The following is an 18,881-nucleotide window of genomic DNA, read 5'->3' on the forward strand; positions in this document are numbered from 1 at the left end:
TCTGTTTTTCTCCAGCAGGGGCACTCAGCTCCAGCCAGGCTTCTGCTCAAAGCCTAACCATAACCTTCTTCCCAGAATGGTCTCCTCATAGACCTCTACCTGGCTTACTTGCTTATCTCCTTTAGGTTCAGCTTGCCTGACCACCTATTTAAAACTACCTCACTCTATCTCTGTTCCCTCCTATCACAAACAGTCATTCTATTGTTTACTTATTCAGTTGTCTGTTTCCTCCCTAGAGCATCAGCAACAATAAGGGCAAGGATCTTTATTTTGTTCCCTGTATCCTTAGCCCTAGGTGATCAGTAGAAGGCTTATTGATCCAATGGATGTATGCATGGCAGCAGCTGGGAAGACAGAAATACAAGCTGGGACCTGAAGGAGGCTTTATGGGGGTCCTGTGGGGTCTTCTCCCCTCTGCCTTTATTTCCATCCTCTGCTTTGATCCCTCCCTTCGCGGGAAGATTTGGTTCCTCCAGATTTCCCTAAGCTGAAACACTGGGAAATGGAGGCTCTCTTGATCCTTTATAAACAACCAGAGCAAGGCCACTTCTTGATTTGAGAGGAAGATTACAGTAGCAAGGTTCTTTGCTATAATAGATAACATTAGATTTTACTGAAACTCCCATTCTCTGGTGTACTTATACATCAAATATTTCTGGAGATGGCTGAAACTTAAATGATGGCAGCTGATGGCCTGTGGAAGAGGTGACCTTACGGTGTTTTATGATCAAATCCTATGCCAAAGCCCAAGATCTACAAGCAACATAGGCGTCGGTTTAAATTAAATAGGCTTGGGTCCAGAAGTATTGAATACAAGCAACCCTGATATCCGTTCTGTACCTCCGCCCTCATCGCTTACCTGAAGGAAGGTAAGGACCCGCTCCTCCATCAAGCCCTGTCCCACCCAATCTCTTGCATGACCCCGCCCACAAGCCTATTTCTTTGTAGCCCCGCCCCATCAGCAGACCGGCAGTCGGCCTTTGCCCCCTCCCCTGCTCCGTTCCTGCTTCCGGCCCGGCGTATCCCGGTCCCGCCCCTTCCGGCTTTCCGCCGCGCCCCGCCCCTAGCCGCACCTGCAGCTTCTTTCCTTTGCCGACCGCTCGAGTCCCGCGCCCTGGCTGGGCGTCTCCCTGTGCTGAGGATGGAACTTGGCTGGAGCGGCGCTGTCCTCAGCCTCCCTTTCCCCAGGCCCCGGAGCTGAGGCCCGAAGCCGGAGCGCGGGGCGGCGCGACTCCCCGATCCCGGGCATGGAGGCCTTGGAGGCTGAGTCCGCTCGGGTTGAGGACGCAGAGACGGCGGCGCCCTGGGCTCGGCTGGAGGCCCCCGGCCGCCTCCTGCTGCAGGCGCTGCAGGCCGGGCCCGACGGGGCGCGGCGCGGTCTGGGGGTGCTGCGGACACTGAGCGGCCGCGGCGGGGAGCCCTTTGCCTGGGACGGCGTCCTCGAGGCGCTGTGCCGGGAGGAGCCCGTCGTGGAGGGCCCGGACTGTCGCCTGGAGCTGTAAGTCGTCCGCCCGCGTTCCTCCGGCCCTGTTGGTGCCCTCATCCTCTAGGGTCGTGTGAAGCAGGAGCTGGCGCTACCCGCTGCTCTAGATGTGTTTTTAACCCCCACACACAAATAAATAAAAGGTTTCTTTCCTGCCTCACATAGCCCAAGTGTCTGTGTGTGAAGAGGTGCGGAAGCGTGAAGGGTGGTTACCCTGTGAGTTGCAGGGACTGCCGAGGGGAGCACAGGGCTGCAGACTAAGCGTTACTCGGCGTTCTGGAGTATCATTTTTACATAAAATTTCAGAAAGGACTTTTTTTTTCTTGTTTACATAAAACAGGTATGGATCTATTACAGGGTTCAGTTCAGTCACAGTTGGTCCAACTTTTTGCGACCCCATGGTCTGTATCATGCCAGGCCTCCCTGTCCATCACCAACTCCCGGAGTTTACTCAAACTCATGTCCATTGAGTTGGTGATGCCATCCAACCATCTCATCCTCTGTCGTCCCCTTCTCCTCCTGCCCTCAATCCCTCCCAGCATCAGTCTTTTCAAATGAGTCAGCTCTTCACATCAGGTGGCCAAAGTATTGGAGTTTCAGCTTCAGCATCAGTCCTTCCAATGAATATTCAGGACTGATTTCCTTTAGGATTGACTGGTTGGATCTACCTGTAGTCCAAGGAACTCTCAAGAGTCTTCTCCAACACCACAGTTGAAAAGCATCAAATCTTCTGCCCTCAGCTTTCTTTATAGTCCAGCTCTCACATCCATGTATGACTACTAGAAAAACCATAGCTTTGACTAGACAGACTTTTGTTGGCAAAGTAATATCTCTGCTTTTTAATATGCTGTCTAGGTTGGTCATAGCTTTTCTTCCAAGGAGCAAGCATCTTAATTTCATGGCTGCAATCACCATCTGCAGTGATTTTGGAGCCCAAGAAAATAAAGTCTGTCACTGTTTCCATTGTTTCCCCATTTATTTGCCATGAAGTGATGGATTACAGGGTAGGTTCCAATTTTTGAGCTGAAATAGGAGATGTCAAAGAGCAGGGCCTAGTGTAGTGTAGAATAGATGCTCGCTTGTTGAGTGATTTCCATGTTGTCTCCACTTTCATCCACACTGACCCTCAGGTGCTGCCTTCCAGCGCTCCCCACCAACTTCTGTCCAGCGCCATGTAGCCTCTAACTCTAGCTAGCCTGCTCTGTGCTCCTTTCAGCGAGATGCTCCTAACGGTACCCTCCCTCTGCCACCTAGGAAACCACTGCTGCTGCGATTGCCCCCGTTATGCCGGACAAACCTGATGTCCCTGCTCGTGGCTGTTTGGCCATCGCTGCCCAAAAGCAGGCTCCTCCCTGTGCTGCAGATTGCGAGGCAGGATCCAAGCCCTGACCTTGATCCCTGGCTCCGGGCCCTTGGAGAATTTCTGCAAAGGGATCTGAGTGCTGGTGTTTCCACTGATGGAGCATCCCCACTGTCTGAAAGGTGCCAGAGACAGCTTCAAGGCCTGTGTAGGCGGCTGGGCCAAGGGGGCAGGAAGTTGAAGTTGCCCCCAGTTCCAGATTCTGAAGGAGAAGGGCAGGAGGAGAACAAGGACTCCCAGCAGCCTGGGAAACGCAGGAAGGAGCCAGAGGAAGAGCCTGTCAGTCCTGAGGGGGAGAGGGCCCCCAAAAGGCTCCGGTGTTTGGAAAAGGAAGAAGAGGAAGAAGAAGGTCACGAGGGGAAGAGACCTGAACACGAATCTTCGGAATCCCTGGCTGATGGAGGAGGTGCATCATCCATTACAAACCAGCCTATCATGGGACCTGAGCCCAGTGAGGCTGGTCAGAGTCTAAAGGATGCTAAGGGCCTACCTGAGAGTTTGGAGTTGCCCAAAGTTATCCAGGTACTAGGGTGAGGCTGCTGCTTTAGAGTGATCTTTTGGAGTGGAGGGTTCATACAGGGCAAAAGCTGGTTGGGACACTGTCCCCTTTGGAATGACTGTAGTCTGTGGAGCAAGGGGAAGGAGGAGGGGTGAGGGAATGTAGTTTCTGCTCCACAAGCTTCTGAGAAGAGGGTAGGGAAGGGAGGGACTGGAGGTGGGAACCCTTGACCTAATGATCAGTATTGTGAGGTCAGGGGTACCGGGGAAGAGGAAAGGCTCTGGAGCTACCCCTGACGCCCCATCTTATGGGAAATGGGGGAGTCATCCCAGCATCCAGCTTGACCTCCCAGCCCAGGGCCTGGTCTAGCCCCATCAGGATGGATGCAAAGAAGACAAGTTTGTTCAGCTGGATTTACATGGGCCCTTGTCTAGTTTGAGTTCTGAAGCACTTTGTAAAGTTTAGGCTTCATGTTCTGGCTCTCTTGAGTCATCTTTGCCCACTAGCTCCCACTGAGCCGGTGCCTTCTCTCAGAGGGGGCTGGGTCCCAGCTGGGGCCATGGCCATGACCGGGGGCCGTGCTGCATGGGTGGGGGCTTGGCAGTGACCGGGCTCTCCTCTGCAGGACCAGGTTCCCAGGCTGCAGCAGCTGCTCAAGACCCTCGGAAAGGTGACTTGCCCTACCCTGCTCCCCACAGCCCTTCTTCCACCCTTTCCTGGACCCCAGGGGCGCCCAGGGAAGCCCCACTGCAGCAAGGCACAGCTGTTCGGTGGGGGTGGGGGGTGGGAAGTGAAGGTCTCACCATCCATGTGAAGGCTTTTCTTGGCCCACATATGTTGTTCTAACCCCTGGCAAGTGGTTCTTCTCCTCCAGTAGCACCTTCTGGGGTCCTCACCCACCCACTCTGCCAGTTGACTTGTCACTGAGGGCTCTGCCAGCCCTAACATGGCATTCGCCCTCTCAGGGGTTGGAAGGACTGGAGGGCACCCCACCGGTTGAGCTGCAGCTTCTCCAAGAGTGCAGTCCTGGCCAGGTGAGTCCAGAAAGCCTGGCTGGCCCCAAGGACACGGTCCCTGTCTCCACTTAAATTTCTGTTCCCCTGCCTCGTGTGGGAATTTGGGGAGGGAATTTGGTTGGGTTTTTGTTCTCAGGGGCAAGGGTCACCTGCAGTGGTTTCTTTTAGCCCTTGGTTCTCACAGGGCGGCTTTCCCGTCATACCTTACCCTGGGGTGTCCTGGCCCCACCCATTCTTCCTGGTGGGCTTGAGACAGTTCAGCCAAGATGGCTGAGTGTCCCGGGACCCTCCCCCGTCCTTGGCAGGTGGACCTACTGTGTGCCCAGCTGCAGCTCCCGCAGCTCCTGGACACAGGTCTCCTCCAGCTCTGCAACTGGCTGCTGGCCCTGTCACCAGACCTCAGCCTGGGCAATGCCACTGTGCTGACCAGGAGCCTCTTCCTTGGACGGGTAGGTGCTCTGGGATGCACATGAAGGGTCTGAGACTGGTGGGGCGGTGGGGAGAGAGTCTGAGCCCTCAGCAGGATGCCAGAGGGGGTTCCCAGGCTTGCACACATCTGGCCTGTCCCGGGTTCTGGGGGCAAGGGAAGGGCACAGACCCCTAGGCCATCTACCTACGGGGCATCTAGCTCATTAATCCCTCTTGGGCCGCAGATCCTTACAGAAGCTGAAGGGATATGGGAGCTGGGGAAGGGAGCTATGTGTCCTTTCCAGTGGGTGGATCCGTGTGGGTCCTGGATAAAAGAACTTTTTGGTCACTGTAATATATGTGTTTGTGTTTAGTTGCTCAGTCTTGTCCGACTCTTTGTGACCCCATGGACTGTAGCCCACCAGGCTCCTCTGTCCATGGGATTCTCCAGGCAAGAATACTGGTGGGTTGCCATTTCCTTCCCTGGGGGATCTTCCTGACCAGGGATAGAATCTGCAGCTCCTTCTGCCGTATCTCCTGCGTTGCAGGCAGATTCTTTAACCGCTGAGCCACTGGGGAAGCCTGGTGTAATGTATAAGCTTCTGAAATGAGTCTGATAAACACTTGTTGGAGGGAAGAAGCAATTAGTTAATAGTTTCCTCCTTGTTGGCTGTAGATTCTCTCCCTGACTGCCTCAGCCTCCCGCCTGCTCACGACTGCCCTGACCTCCTTCTGCACCAAGTATCCCTATGCTGTCTGCAGAGCCCTCCTTGGCCCTGTGCTCCAAGCCCCGGGAATAGGTAATTTTAGAACAGGCCCCAGGCCCAGTAGCTCTGCCCTCTCTCTTCCCAGCACCCTCCACCTCCCCTGGGTGGTCCTGGCAGGAACTGGGTATTCAAGGAGTAAAGATACCAGTTGCTTCCCTGACGCTGCCCCCTGTAATGAGCCGGGCATTTTGTTCCCTGCCAACCCCCTCCTCTCCTGCCATCTTCCCCCAGACTTCTCTTATCTGCTGTCACCCACTCAGGTCCAGCTCAAACAGAGTTACTGTGTTGCCTTACAAAGGACAAGGCCCTGGAGCCAGATGTGCAGGTTCTAATGCTGGGGTAAGTGACAGGCACCCCTGCTGGCCCCACCCACACCTCCGCCCCCTGGCCAAGCTGCTCTTGGCATTCTGGAATTGGAGCTGACTAGGCACCAGGCCCTGTGCCCAAAAGTGCCTGAAATATAGGCAGTGGCACAGCCGATGCCCACTCTCGCTGACCTGAGCCTGGCTTTGTGCCTTACCACTGTGGGTCCTTGTTAGTTGCCATACCATGTCCCTTCCCCAGCCCAGGGGGCCAGACTTCTGTGCCAGGTGCCCCAGGGAATGTGGAGAAGAGGCCGGTGCTGCTGTGCTTGAGTTCTCGGCATAGTTGGAACATGACATCGTGGTTCAGAGCCCTGGCTCTGGAGTCAGACGGACATGGGTGAAAACCTCAACCTTGCCTTTTATTTTTTTATCTTTCCACTTTGCCTTTAAATGTGCAAGTTTAATCAGGTTGTTCTATCTCTCTGAACCTCTGCTTCCACACATTAACTGTGTAGGATTTTTCTAGATATTAAGTGTGATAATGCACATGAAGACCTCAGCACAGTATTTGGCACCTAGGAAGTGCTCAAATACTGTTATAAAATTGGTGTTAAATTTGGGCATCAAATTGGGGAGTTAAGATACAGACATGTAGAAATAAAGAGTAGGTGAGACCCCACTGGACATCAACATGAAATATAAAATGCTAAGTATCATATGAGAAGGGGACAGTCTCCAAAAAACTACTAGCCACCCGTTGCCGAGGACTTTGTGTTTTCAATTCATTAGTTCAGTCTGCGTGCAGTCCTGTGTGGCTGCCACCTTAGAGATAGAAAAGCTGAAGCTCAGAGAGGCTGAGGGAGGTGGCCAAAGGCTGCAGAGCTGCAGCGAGTGCAAAAGCCTGGCCTCAGACCCGAGTCTGTGCACGCGGGAAGGGACACTGTTTCCGTGCCATCCTGCCTTTCCTAACAAGCTGAGGACAGGAGGTGCAGCTGGAAAGGGCCTCACCCAGGGCTGGGCTCTGCAGGGACGGCCCGCCTTCTCTCAGAGGCCTCACATGTGTCATCCCTCCCACCATCGTCATCATCCTCTCCCTGGTCACCCTCCCCATTTTGCTCAGGATGCACTCTCGACTCCTGGTCATTTTTCAGGGAATCGTTGTACCTCTCAGCCAGAGCCTCCACTGTCAGCTCCCAGGGGTCTGGGGCCATGGCCTTCCAGGCACTGCAGCAGCGGCTCCTACCTGGCCACCAGCATCACGGGCCCTGACTACTTCCTCTGCAGCTGGGGATCTTAGCTGTCCCCGGGGCCTTGCCTTGGGGTAGGAGCAGTAGATCCCCACGCTTGGTGGGAGGCTGAGCTTTCCTCACTGGGGCCTGTGCTTACAGACAGATCTCGGAGCTGCCCTGGAAGGAGGAGACTTTCTTGGTCCTGCAGTCACTCCTGGAGCGGCAGGTGAGCAGGCTGCCTTGGGATGGACAAAGAAGCGCTGCTGTGCTGTGGGCGGGCGTGGGGCTCCTGGGCTTCTGACCACTTCAGTGACGGAATGGGCAAGCAGGATGGCAGCCCTCCAGGAGGGTGCCTGTGATACTGGGAGGAGGGTCCTGGGGCTTGAAAGGCCGGGAGCAGAGAGCTGGCTGCACGGTTAATCCCAGCTATGCCTCTTGCTGGCTGTGTGGCCTGGAGGACGGACTTGTTGATGTATATGTGTAAATTTAATTTATTTTTGAATAGGTAATAGAGTCATATGTTCACACTTTTGAACTGTATCCTTACAAGGATATAGTGAAAAAATTCCTCCCAGCCACCCAGATTCCCCTCCCCAGGGCTAATCAGTATTACTAGCTGCAGTGGAACCCTCCCAGAGATGCTGTATATATACAGGGACACATGTTGAAATTTACTCTTCCCCTGCTTTTTACATAGGTTGTAACACACCAAGCTCTAAGCTGTAACACAGAGTGCCCTGTGCTTTGCTTTTTCCATCTAACAGGATATTTTGGCAGTTTTTCCGTATATCGATACATAAGAGTCTGCCTCATTTGTTTATAATGCAAGTAGTTAGCCTCTTTATGCCTCCGTTTCCTCATTGGCAAAAGGCGAGTGATGATGGCACCTACCATGTAAAACTAGGGTGAGATTTAACTGGTATAATTGGGGTAGCATGTCCGGAACGGGACCTAGTGCCTAATAAGTGTTTATTAAGTTATGGTTATGAGGAGCTGTTGTTATTATGCTGGCAGGACTCCTTTGAGGCCACTCTCTCCTTTTATTTTCAACCACTATGCCAGGCTAAAGATCCTCAGCCTCCCCTTGCTCCTAATCTGAGCCTGTGCAGCAGTGACCACCGGTTTTCTGAGCCCTGTGTGCCAGACTTTATCTGTATGATGACATTAAATCACTTTCAAAGTCCTCAGAGTTCAGTATTATGAGCCCCATTTTACAGATGTGGAAGCTGAGGCTCAGACTAGTTGAGTGACCTGAAGCTCAGTTTGGTTGAGGATCACGTGCTTAGGAAGTGGTGGAGTTGGGGAATTGAATCCAGGGCCCTTTCTTGTGCTATTGCCCCATCTCCTAATGTGTGCAGGTGGAGATGCCCCCTGAGAAGTTCAGTGTGTTGATGGAGAAACTCTGTAAAGAGGGGCCAGCGGCCACCACATCCATGGCCTATGCCAAGCTCCTGCTGACAGTGATGACCAAGTATCAAGCCAACGTGAGTACTGGTAGGGCCACAAGTGTGGGGCTTCCCTGGTGGCTCAGTTGGTAAAGAATCCGCCTGCAATGAGGGAGACCTAGGTTTGATCCCTGAGTTGGGACGATCCCCTGGAGGAGGGCATGGCAACCCACTCCAGTATTCTTGCCTGGAGAATCCCATGGACAGAGGAGCCTGGCAGGCTGCAGTCCATGGGGTCGCAGAGTCAGACACAACTGAGCAACTAAGCACACACAAGGGCAGTTTCTGCTGCTTGATTGTGCCACAAGGGTGTCTGATGTTCGCCAGGGAAAAAACCCTGAGTGTAAGCCAGGGAAACCACCAGTTCAAGTCCAAGAATAGGGGAGTGAGGCTGTTTAGGAGTTCGTTCATCCAGCCAACACTGCTGTAGGCCAGATGCTTTCTGAGGCATTAGGAATCAACAATCACGATATCACAGTTTCTGTCCTGGACTTGACCTCTGCACCAGCACCTATTGGGTTAGTGAGAGGGGAGAGAAATGATAAGCAGATCATTGTAATATCTGATAGCAGCCAGGTGAAGGTAAGCACAGGGCATCTGATGGCAGAGGAAAAGGGGGCAACTAAACCTTGTTTGTCGTGGGAATTGGTGCAGGCTTCCTGACTCTTAAAGGATGGGTGGTAGTTAAAGGCCAAGGTGGACGAAAGGGCATTCCAGCCAAATAAACTGTGTAAGCACTGAATGTCCGAGAGGATCTGCAGGTAGGTCATTGTAGCTGAGGCCTAAAAACCCGAGAGTGGATGGTCGTGGGGGATAAGGTTCAGTTCAGTTCAGTCGCTCAGTCGTGTCCGACTCTTTGGGACCCCATGAATTGCAGCACGCCAGGCCTCCCTGTTCATCACCAACTCCCAGAGTTCACTCAGACTCACGTCCATCGAGTCCATGATGCCATCCAGCCATGTTATCCTCGGTCGTCCCCTTCTCCTCCTGCCCCCAATCCCTCCCAGCATCAGAGTCTTTTCCAATGAGTCAACTCTTAGCATGAGGTGGCCAAAGTACTGGAGTTTCAGCTTTAGCATCATTCCTTCCAAAGAAATCCCAGGGCTGATCTCCTTCAGAATGGACTGGTTGGATCTCCTTGCAGTCCAAGGGACTCTCAAAAGTCTTCTCCAACACCGCAGTTCAAAAGCAGCAATTCTTTGGTGCTCAGCCTTCTTCACAGTCCAACTCTCATATCCGTACATGACCACAGGAAAAACCATAGCCTTGACTAGACGGACCTTTGTTGGCAAAGTAATGTCTCTTGTTTTGAATATGCTATCTAGGTTGGTCATAACTTTTCTTCCAAGGAGTAAGCGTCTTTTAATTTCATGGCTGCAATCACCATCTGCAGTGATTTTGGAGCCCAAAAAAATAAAGTCTGACATTGTTTCCACTGTTTCCCATCTATTTCCCATGAAGTGATAGGACCAGATGCCATCATCTTCGTTTTCTGAATGTTGAGCTTTAAGCCAACTTTTTCACCCTCCTCTTTCACTTTCATCAAGAGGCTTTTTAGCTCCTCTTCACTTTCTGCCATAACGGTGGTGTCATCTGCATATCTGAGGTGATTGATATTTCTCCCGGCAATCTTGATTCCAGCTTGTGTTTCTTCCAGTCCAGCGTTTCTCATGATGTACTCTGCATATAAGTTAAATAAGCAGGCTGACAATATACAGCCTTGACGTACTCCTTTTCCTATTTGGAACCAGTATGTTGTTCCATGTCCAGTTCTAACTGTTGCTTCCTGACCTGCATACAGATTTCTCAAGAGGCAGATTAGGTGGTCTGGTATTCCCATCTCTTTCAGAATTTTCCACAGTTTATTGTGATCCACACAGTCAAAGGCTTTGGCATAGTCAGTAAAGCAGAAATAGATGTTTTTCTGGAACTCTCTTGCTTTTTCCATGATCCAGCAGATGTTGGCAATTTGATCTCTGGTTCCTCTGCCTTTTCTAAAACCAGCTTGAACATCAGGGAGTTCACGGTTCACATATTGCTGAAGCCTGGCTTGGAGAATTTTGACCATTACTTTACTAGCATGTGAGATGAGTGCAATTGTGTGGTAGTTTGAGCATTTTTTGGCATTGCCTTTCTTTGGGATTGGAATGAAAACTGACCTTTTCCAGTCCTATGGCCACTGCTGAGTCTTCCAAATTTGCTGGCATATTGAGTGCAGCACTTTCACAGCATCATCTTTCAGGATTTGAAACAGCTCAACTGGAATTCCATCACCTCCACTAGCTTTGTTCGTAGTGATGCTTTCTAAGGCCCACTTGACTTCACTTTCCAAGATGTCTGGCTCTAGATTAGTGATCACATCATCATGATTATCTGGGTCGTGAAGGTCTTTTTTGTACAGTTCTTCTGTGTATTCTTGCAACCTCTTCTTAATATCTTCTGCTTCTGTTAGGTCCATACCATTTCTGTCCTTTATCAAGCCCATCCATAAGGTTAGAGAGCTAAAATACTAAGCTGATACTTGTCGCCCCTGCTATGCTCCAGGCATCCTTCTAAGCCCTTTATCTATGTTAACTTGGTACTAGTCCTGTGAGAACTAGTCCTATGAGAAGATACTATTATTGGCTCCATTTTATAGATGAGGAAATTGAGACGCAGTAACTTGCCCAAGGTCACATCCCCTGGTCATGGTAGTATCTAATGGAAGTTAGATTTCTCAGGGAGTCATCTCCAATTGTCCTTGGGTCCTGGATTTCTCTCTTCTAACTAACAGAGCCCAGGGGCAGGATAGGGGAGAGGAGGGATCAGCTGCTGAAGTCCTGACATGATTCTTCCTTCTCTCCAGATCACTGAGCCCCAGAGGCTGGGCCTGGCTGCAGCTGTGGAACTCAACACCACTTTCCTGAGGAAGTCCCTGCAGGCTGCCCTGAGACATCTGACTCCCTGACTGTCCACCAAAGGACCACCCTCCCGAAGCTCCCTCACCAACTTCCTGAAGGACACTTCTGCCCTCAGCTCCTCACCCTGCCTCTTGCCTGGGGGTCAGGGCTGAACCTGGCCATCCCAGGGATCAACTTCCTCCCTGCTCCAGGCTGCAGAGGGGCTGGCAGGAAGGGTCTGGGGCTAGATGATCTTTATTACCAAGGGCTCCTGACCCTAGGCTCCCTCCTTGTCACTTCTGGGGGCAGACACCATAAGATAGGCCTCAGCAGGGTCATAGCAGACCCAGAGTGGACAATGATGACACTCCAGGAGCCCCAGGGACATGTGTTCAGAACGGATCTCTTGTGCTCAAGTGTATATGTGATGATCCTCTGTGTTCTTGTTTCTGACTTGAATAATTTATCAATGGTATTTCATTAAAAAAAAAAAAAAGAGGTTCAATAATGTCTTATTAGTAGCAGTGCCTGTCTTCCTACTAACTCCCCACCCCCTGCCCCATTCTGCTCAGTGACAGGTGGCATCTTTCTCCTTGTGGGGCAGGTGGTAGGGTTCTGAGGTTCATTCATGTTCTGTGGGCCAGATCATGTGTGATACCACTCACCCGAGCCCTGTCAGAGCGGTCTGTGGAGTGGGTGAGACTGGGCATGCGACACTGCGGGAGAGGGGCTTGAGGGCGGGAGTGACTCAGCCTGGAGTTGGGGAAGGCTTTGGGGCAGATGATGGCCTTTGAGGAGGGATCTGAAGGGCTCCTGGGGTTACGGTGAGCAGACAAGACGAGGCCTGCTGGACAGAAGAGGCAGAGTGTGCAATATTGTGGGCAGGTCTGTCCTACATCTCTATATTCCCACAGCACTTAGCGAGGCGCCTTGCTCATGTTCCTGAATCAACTGTCAGGTGTAAGTCCATCACAAAACCTTCCTTGAGGCCTCCCCGCCTCAGGCTCTGAGCGGCCAAGAAAGAAACTTTTAGTAAAGCCTGCTTTTGAGACGTGAAACAGGTTCGCAAGGCAGGAGGAAGTGCGCGCCGGAGGTATAAGAGACAAAAACGGTGGGGTCTGTCTGCATCCTCTCAGCGGCTGTCAAGGGTGCGATGCCCAGCAGTGTGACTACTGCAGTTCGAGCCCTGGCCTTAGCCTCTTCCCTAAGGGCGTGGCAGAGGCTGGTGCCACGGGGCGCGCGGCTGGGGTCTTCCCAAGCGAGTCTAGCGGTGCAGGGCACGGCAGCTGCGCCCCTTAGTGGCCGCAGATGGCGGCGCTCCCCGGGATTGAGCCACCAGACTAACTACACTGAGGAGAAAAGCCGCGGGAACAGTCATCTCTCGCGAGAACAAGGATCCTATTTGGGCGCATGCGCGAGCAGCGTTTCTCTCTTTTCCGGTTATCGCGGCGTAGGGAACTATGAGGTTGGTGTCACTTAGTCGTGCTATCCACGTTCATCCGCGCTTCTGGGCGCCCCCGTGGGGAAGGAAACATTGCGGGCAGAAGCCCCGGGAGTTCTTGCCCCTGCTTCGTTGAGGTGCATTTCTTGTCAGGCTTCGGCCTGCGGGCCTGGCGTTCGAGTTGGGGCGCCAAGGCCGGTCTCCAGTAGGGTCGATCCCTCTTCCCCGGGGTTGGTCCTTGGGCCCGAGTCGCCCCACTCTGGTGTCCAGAAGCCCCCGGGGAGTAATCCCTAGGCCCTCCCGCGCCCAAGGCTCCTGACACCGCCGGGGGTTGGTGCCCGGCTACCGGGCTCTGACCGCTCGTCTTGCTTGTTTCTTGCAGCAGCAAAGTCTCCCGCGACACCCTCTACGAGGCGGTGCGGGAAGTCCTGCACGGGAACCAGCGCAAGCGCAGAAAGTAAGCGCCGGCCTCGGGGAGAGCAGCTTTGGGGAAAGCCGCTGGAGGCTTGTTATAACTTTGTTAACATTTTTTTTAAGGTTTTTGGAGACGGTGGAGCTTCAGATCAGCCTGAAGAACTATGACCCTCAAAAGGACAAACGTTTCTCGGGCACCGTCAGGTTGGCACCGTTCCGATCCCACCCAGCCCTCAGTGCCCCCGCGCTGCCCCGTCTCCTCCCTTGTGGCTCCAGTGGAGCTCGAGGCAGCCGGGCACGTGCGGCACTGAAGTGCCCGGGTAGTTCAGACCCCCTGCTCCGCGCAGGCGTGGCTGGACGGACCCCCACCCTGGGTCTTAAAAGAAGAGGGGAGGCGTGGGGAGGCTTTGGCCGAACCCGCCGGCTAGTTTGAGAAGCCAGACTAGCTGTTGGTGAATGTGGACGGCTCTGGGTAAGGCTCAGTAGTCCCAGACCCCTTCACCTTCAGCCTCGGTAGCCTAGGGCTGGACGTGACCTATCCTGTCCCCCCCAAAATGCAGGCTTAAGTCCACTCCCCGCCCCAAGTTCTCCGTGTGTGTTTTGGGGGACCAGCAGCATTGTGATGAGGCCAAGGCTGTGGATATCCCCCACATGGACATCGAGGCACTGAAAAAACTCAACAAGAATAAGAAACTGGTCAAGAAGCTGGGTGAGTGTGCCTGGTGTGGTTTCATAGGTGGGGCAGAGTGATGGCAGATCTCTTGGGAGTGGTAGAATATAGGGGTATTTCTGCTGTTCGGGTTTTAAAATGATGAAGGGGTAGAGTCATGACCAAGTACCTGCTGTGCTTGGCCAACTGGAAATTGAAACTTAGCCATGTAAAAATTCGTGTGTTTTTTGCTTTGAGGGTTATTTTTAAGGGAAGAAGACCAGGTAGTGGTTCTTTGCTAAGCAGGTGAGCTCTTGTCAAATTGACAGGTCAGGTGCTAGTGCCTTCTGGGTTGGAATTTCTATTTAGAGCTCCTGTTGTTTCATTTTAATCTTTATGCTGTATGATTGGAGTGTTTACCCAGATGGACAGGTTCTTCAGTTGGGTGGCTAGAAAGTAGGAAGGTGGGATTTGAAACCGGGCGGTCTTAGAGTGAGCCTTTTTCATTGCAACATGGATTGTGAGTCAGCGTGCACTTTGCAACCTGGTTTCATGTGGATGTTTGGCCAGTAAAAGTCCAGAGGATGGAGCTTGCACTGCCTGGAGGAGGATGCAAAAGACTTGGTAGCTGTGGAAAGGGTAGAATGCTGATGGGAGGCCACTTCTGTGGTTGGGTCACAGAGCTCTGTTTCAGAGTTGTCTTGAGAGGCCAGGTCCTAATGGCTTTTTCTCTCTACCAGCCAAGAAATATGATGCCTTTTTGGCTTCAGAGTCTCTGATCAAGCAGATCCCCCGAATCCTGGGCCCAGGCCTGAACAAGGCTGGCAAGTTCCCTTCCTTGCTGACCCACAATGAGAACATGGTGGCCAAAGTTGATGAAGTGAAGTCCACGATCAAGTTCCAGATGAAGAAGGTGCGGTGGTCTGGCTGGTTGCATAGATTAAACAGTGGTGATGGTGGCAGGGCCCTGCAGTTTACCCACGTTCTCTTGAGTGGAAGCCCTGGTTTGCATTTCTGTGGATTCTTGAGACTTGGAACAGTCACTTTACAGGATTGAAGATTTTCAAATAGCTCTGGTCTTCTAGGTCTGAGGGCAAAGCACTGCTTATTAGGGCACTGGAAGGGGGAGGAATGGGCCATCTGGCTTGTAGATGAACCCACTCTCCACAGTTGGTTTCTTTGAATCAGGCCACCAACCTGATTTGACCTTCTCCCCACAGGTGCTGTGTCTGGCAGTGGCTGTTGGCCACGTGAAGATGACAGATGATGAGCTTGTGTACAACATCCACTTAGCTGTCAACTTCCTGGTATCATTGCTCAAGAAAAATTGGCAGAACGTCAGGGCCTTGTACATTAAGAGCACCATGGGCAAGCCCCAGCGTCTGTACTAAGGCACAGCTTAATAAACCATACTAAACCATCAGCAGTGTCTTCTGCGGCTTTGGGAAGGAAGGGAGGTGCTTTGCTACCCTGCACTGATGAGCCAGTGGTGGGTAGTCATTTACTGCAAATAAGGCAAGGCCTTTCTGCCCTCAAAATCATGGAGCAATGCTGAAACTTCTTAAAACAACCTTTATCTACTTGTGTACAAGGTGTTAAGTGGCTAAGTCGTGTCCAAACCCTTTGAGACCCCAGGGACTGCAGCATGCCAGGCTTCCCTGTCCACCATCTCCTGCAGCTTGCTCAAACTCATGGCCATTGAGTTGGTGATGCCATCCAACCATCTCTTCCTCTCACCCACTTCTGCCCTCAGTCTTTCCTAGCATCAGGGTATTAACCAGAGGGATTTGTCATTTTAGCTTGTGAATGAGTGAATTCGCTTAGTTGTGTCCCACTCTACTACCCCATGGACTGTAGACTACCAGGCTCCTCCATCCATGGGATTTTCGAAGCAAGGATGCTGGAGTGGGTTGCCATTTCCTTCTCCAGGGGATCTTCCCAACCCAGGGATTGAAACCAGGTCTCTCTCATTGTAGGCAGACACTTCACCATCTGAGCCACCAGGGAAGTCCTGTCATTTTAGCTTATAGGTTGTAAGTATTACACCTAATCATCTGATAAGCATTTAATTTTGGTTCTCAATGTGGTAGTCCTGACTTGCTCCACCTAGGCCTGTTGAACAGTGTTCCCAGTAGGTATGGAGGGGGAAAAGCTGGCTACAGCTCAATTTTGCTGAAAGGAAACAAGTTTTATTCCTAGTATGGGGTTGGCCAAAAGGTTCACTCTGGGTTAAGCTGGCACAGAAAAAAAAGGACTTCCTATAACTCAGATGGTAAAGAATCTTCCTGCAATTCCTGGATCAGGAAGATCCCCTGGAGAAGGAAGTGGCAACCCACTCCCAGCATTCTTGCCTGGAAAATTTCTTGGACAGAAAAGCCTGGCAGGCTACAGTCTGTGGGGTCTCAGTTGGACACGACTAAGTGACAGAACAAACGTGGGCCAACTCAAGGAAAATGATTGGGAGCTTACAAACTAAAGTGTTGAGCACATTGAAAGCTGGGAGTTAAGTGATTTAGGGGATTTTCTGAAGCTGTGTGGTTTTTGTTATCCAAAACAATAAAGGTAATACGGGGAGAATTTATGATTTGGTAACTAGAGGAATAGAGTATGAAAGGTAGTTCACAAGTGACTACATCTTCTGTCCTGTCTCTTATAAAGGTGAGTGTAGCAAAAGGTCTGAGAGCGATGAGTTAAGGCCAGCAAGCCTCCCGGAAGGTGGGCCCCAAGTGCACCTTCGGCAGCCAATTCTGAGAGAGTGATCACAGCCTGTGAGATGGAAGCAAGTCACTTCTAGGAGACCAGCTGCTAGCAGCCTGCTGTCATGAGCAGATCACAGCAAAGCAAGGGCTTCCTGGAGGAGGTTCGCATGACGAGCTGCACATAATGTGTTGGGTGCGAGACCAGATTGTGGGCTGGGGCCCTCATTGCCTAAGTGAATCCAGCTCTACCACTCAGAAACGATGGGTACCTACTGAGCCAGCCTCTTCCAGAAAGCTTATCTGAAAGGAGCTGAAGAAGGTACCTACTGAAAGCATGATGTGCTTTGCACAGTGCCAGGCACTTGGTACTCAAACAGTGGTTATAAAATGGTAATTAGGCAGAGCTACGTACATGTGTGTTCTAGACCTGGCACATAAATACCTGCTTGTCTGGCTCAGCTGGCTGTAGGATGGAATGGAGGTCATCTTGAGGACAGCTGTCTCATCAATGGTGACGCGTGGGGAGAACAAGGTGCCTTCAGAATCAGTCGTACCCTCACACCCCTCCCCGCCAACCACTCTCGCTGTGCCGAGTGTGGGATTGTAGGTCCCCAACCAGGTATCTAACCCATGCCCTCTGTGGTAGAAGCGCCAAGTCTTAATAAAAACAGTTTTGGAAACTCTATGGGTATGTTTTGGAAATTCTTGGAAACTTGAGTCTTACTGGGTTACTGATTTGCATCACCTGGATTTAAAAATTAAACCTACTCCCCACTTTATAAGATCTATTAAGCCTTATGTGTTGGTGCTGCTGCTGCTGCTAAGTCGCTTCAGTCATGTTCGACTCTGTGCAACAACCCCGTAGACAGCAGCCCACCAGGCTCCCCTGTCCCTGGGATTCTCCAGGCAAGAGCACTGGAGTGGGTTGCCATTTCCTCCAATGCATGAAAGTGAAAAGTGAAACTGAAGCCCACCAGGCTCTGTCCATGGGATTTTCCAGGCAAGAGTACCAGAGTGGGGTGCCCTTGCCTTCATGTATTGGTGCAGGAGTCCTTAAAAACTATATTAGACTACTGTGACTCCCTGCCTTCTGCTGGCCTGCTCAAAAGCTGTTTCGAGCCATGGTGCCTGCCCTCCAGAGGCCCATAGCACCACACTAGAGAGCCAAGAGTGGGAGGCAGGACAGAAAGCAGACTGATTTGATTATAAGTGACAGTTGAGCTATCTTAGCCAAGCCCCAGCCTCTAGGATGACTCGACTAAAGCCTAGTGTGCACCTGAGGTAGAAATCTGGGGGCCCCAGTTCTCCAGCATTTGTTGTTATTGTTTAGTCACCAAGTCGTGTCCGACTCTTTTGCGACCCCATGGACTGTAGCCCTCCAGATTCCTCTGTCCATGGGATTCTCCAGGCAAGAATACTGGAGTGGGTTGCCATTTCCTTCTCCAGGGGATCTTCCCGACCCAGAGACTGAAGCCGTGTCTCTTGCATTGGCACGTGGATTCTTTACCACTGAGCCACCTGAGAAGCCAGCGTTGGTACTAGAGGGAAACAGAGCCCCCAGGAAACCTCATGACAGCGCTCAGGGTTTGTGGACCTGGCAAAATGATGGCCCACCTCCATCTTCCCTAAGGACATGGAAACGGGAACAGAGGGGCTCATTGGATCCCTGCTCTCCTGGCCTTTCCGTATAGCTTCCCACAGAACTCCGGGCAGGGAGCACCACCTCCAGGAGACAGCCCTAGGTTTTGGGTTCATAAACCCACCTTCTTATTGAGTTCCTTCGCTATCTTGAGACCTCAGAACTATGTAATTTTCACCCACCCCGAATCTGTTGCATTTCTATGTGGGGGTGGGGGTGGCGAGTGAGGAAGGCAGTCGAATTTCATTTCTTGAGTTTTCATGAGACCTATATTATTCTAATAGAAATTACCTGGAGGCTGTTTACTCCAGGAGCGTGAAGGCAGTAACTCACGTGAGGATGATTCAAGCACTCAACAGATATATTCACCTATTAGTAGAGATTGGATTTGTATCCCGCCCTAGGCCTAGCACAAGGTGGGTTTCTCAAACCAATTTCTATCTGCAGGACACCCTCCCATCTGGCTGGGGCTCCAGGCACCCTCCCCATCTTGCAAGCAACAGTCTCAGTGGACCAAGACAAAAGGCCACCTGATTATTTAATAGTATACTAGGTGGCTAGGCTTGAAGTCAGAAGACCAGGTTCAAATCCTGGTGTTGCCACTGACAGCTGAGTGAGAACATTTAACCTCTTGTTTCCCCATCTGCA

General features: G+C 51.8%; 2 protein-coding genes across 3 annotated transcripts; both read left to right on the forward strand.

The window, feature by feature from the left end:
* The first annotated feature begins 1,065 nt into the window (after nucleotides 1–1,065).
* FANCE (FA complementation group E) lies at nucleotides 1,066–11,912 on the forward strand. Its single transcript, XM_027958484.3, has 10 exons — nucleotides 1,066–1,498; nucleotides 2,738–3,365; nucleotides 3,968–4,012; nucleotides 4,308–4,376; nucleotides 4,664–4,807; nucleotides 5,443–5,566; nucleotides 5,794–5,872; nucleotides 7,227–7,293; nucleotides 8,426–8,551; nucleotides 11,358–11,912. Exons 1-10 carry the CDS (start codon nucleotides 1,248–1,250, stop codon nucleotides 11,457–11,459), a joined length of 1,635 nt encoding a protein of 544 aa, XP_027814285.1. The 5' UTR covers nucleotides 1,066–1,247; the 3' UTR covers nucleotides 11,460–11,912.
* Nucleotides 11,913–12,820: 908 nt separating this feature from the next.
* On the forward strand, nucleotides 12,821–15,318 carry RPL10A (ribosomal protein L10a). 2 transcript variants are annotated; one of them, XM_004018770.5, is made up of 6 exons: nucleotides 12,821–12,856; nucleotides 13,215–13,289; nucleotides 13,370–13,450; nucleotides 13,807–13,955; nucleotides 14,636–14,808; nucleotides 15,116–15,318. In XM_004018770.5, the coding sequence occupies exons 1-6, from the start codon at nucleotides 12,852–12,854 to the stop codon at nucleotides 15,284–15,286; spliced, it is 654 nt and encodes a 217-aa protein (XP_004018819.1). In that variant the 5' UTR covers nucleotides 12,821–12,851; the 3' UTR covers nucleotides 15,287–15,318. The 2 variants fall into 2 exon arrangements, with proteins under 2 accessions (XP_004018819.1, XP_060259096.1); XM_060403113.1 differs by having other exon boundaries at nucleotides 13,218–13,289.
* The last annotated feature ends 3,563 nt before the right edge of the window (nucleotides 15,319–18,881 follow it).

Source organism: Ovis aries, chromosome 20, assembly GCF_016772045.2.
Source record: "Ovis aries strain OAR_USU_Benz2616 breed Rambouillet chromosome 20, ARS-UI_Ramb_v3.0, whole genome shotgun sequence".
Classification (NCBI taxonomy): domain Eukaryota; kingdom Metazoa; phylum Chordata; class Mammalia; order Artiodactyla; family Bovidae; genus Ovis; species Ovis aries.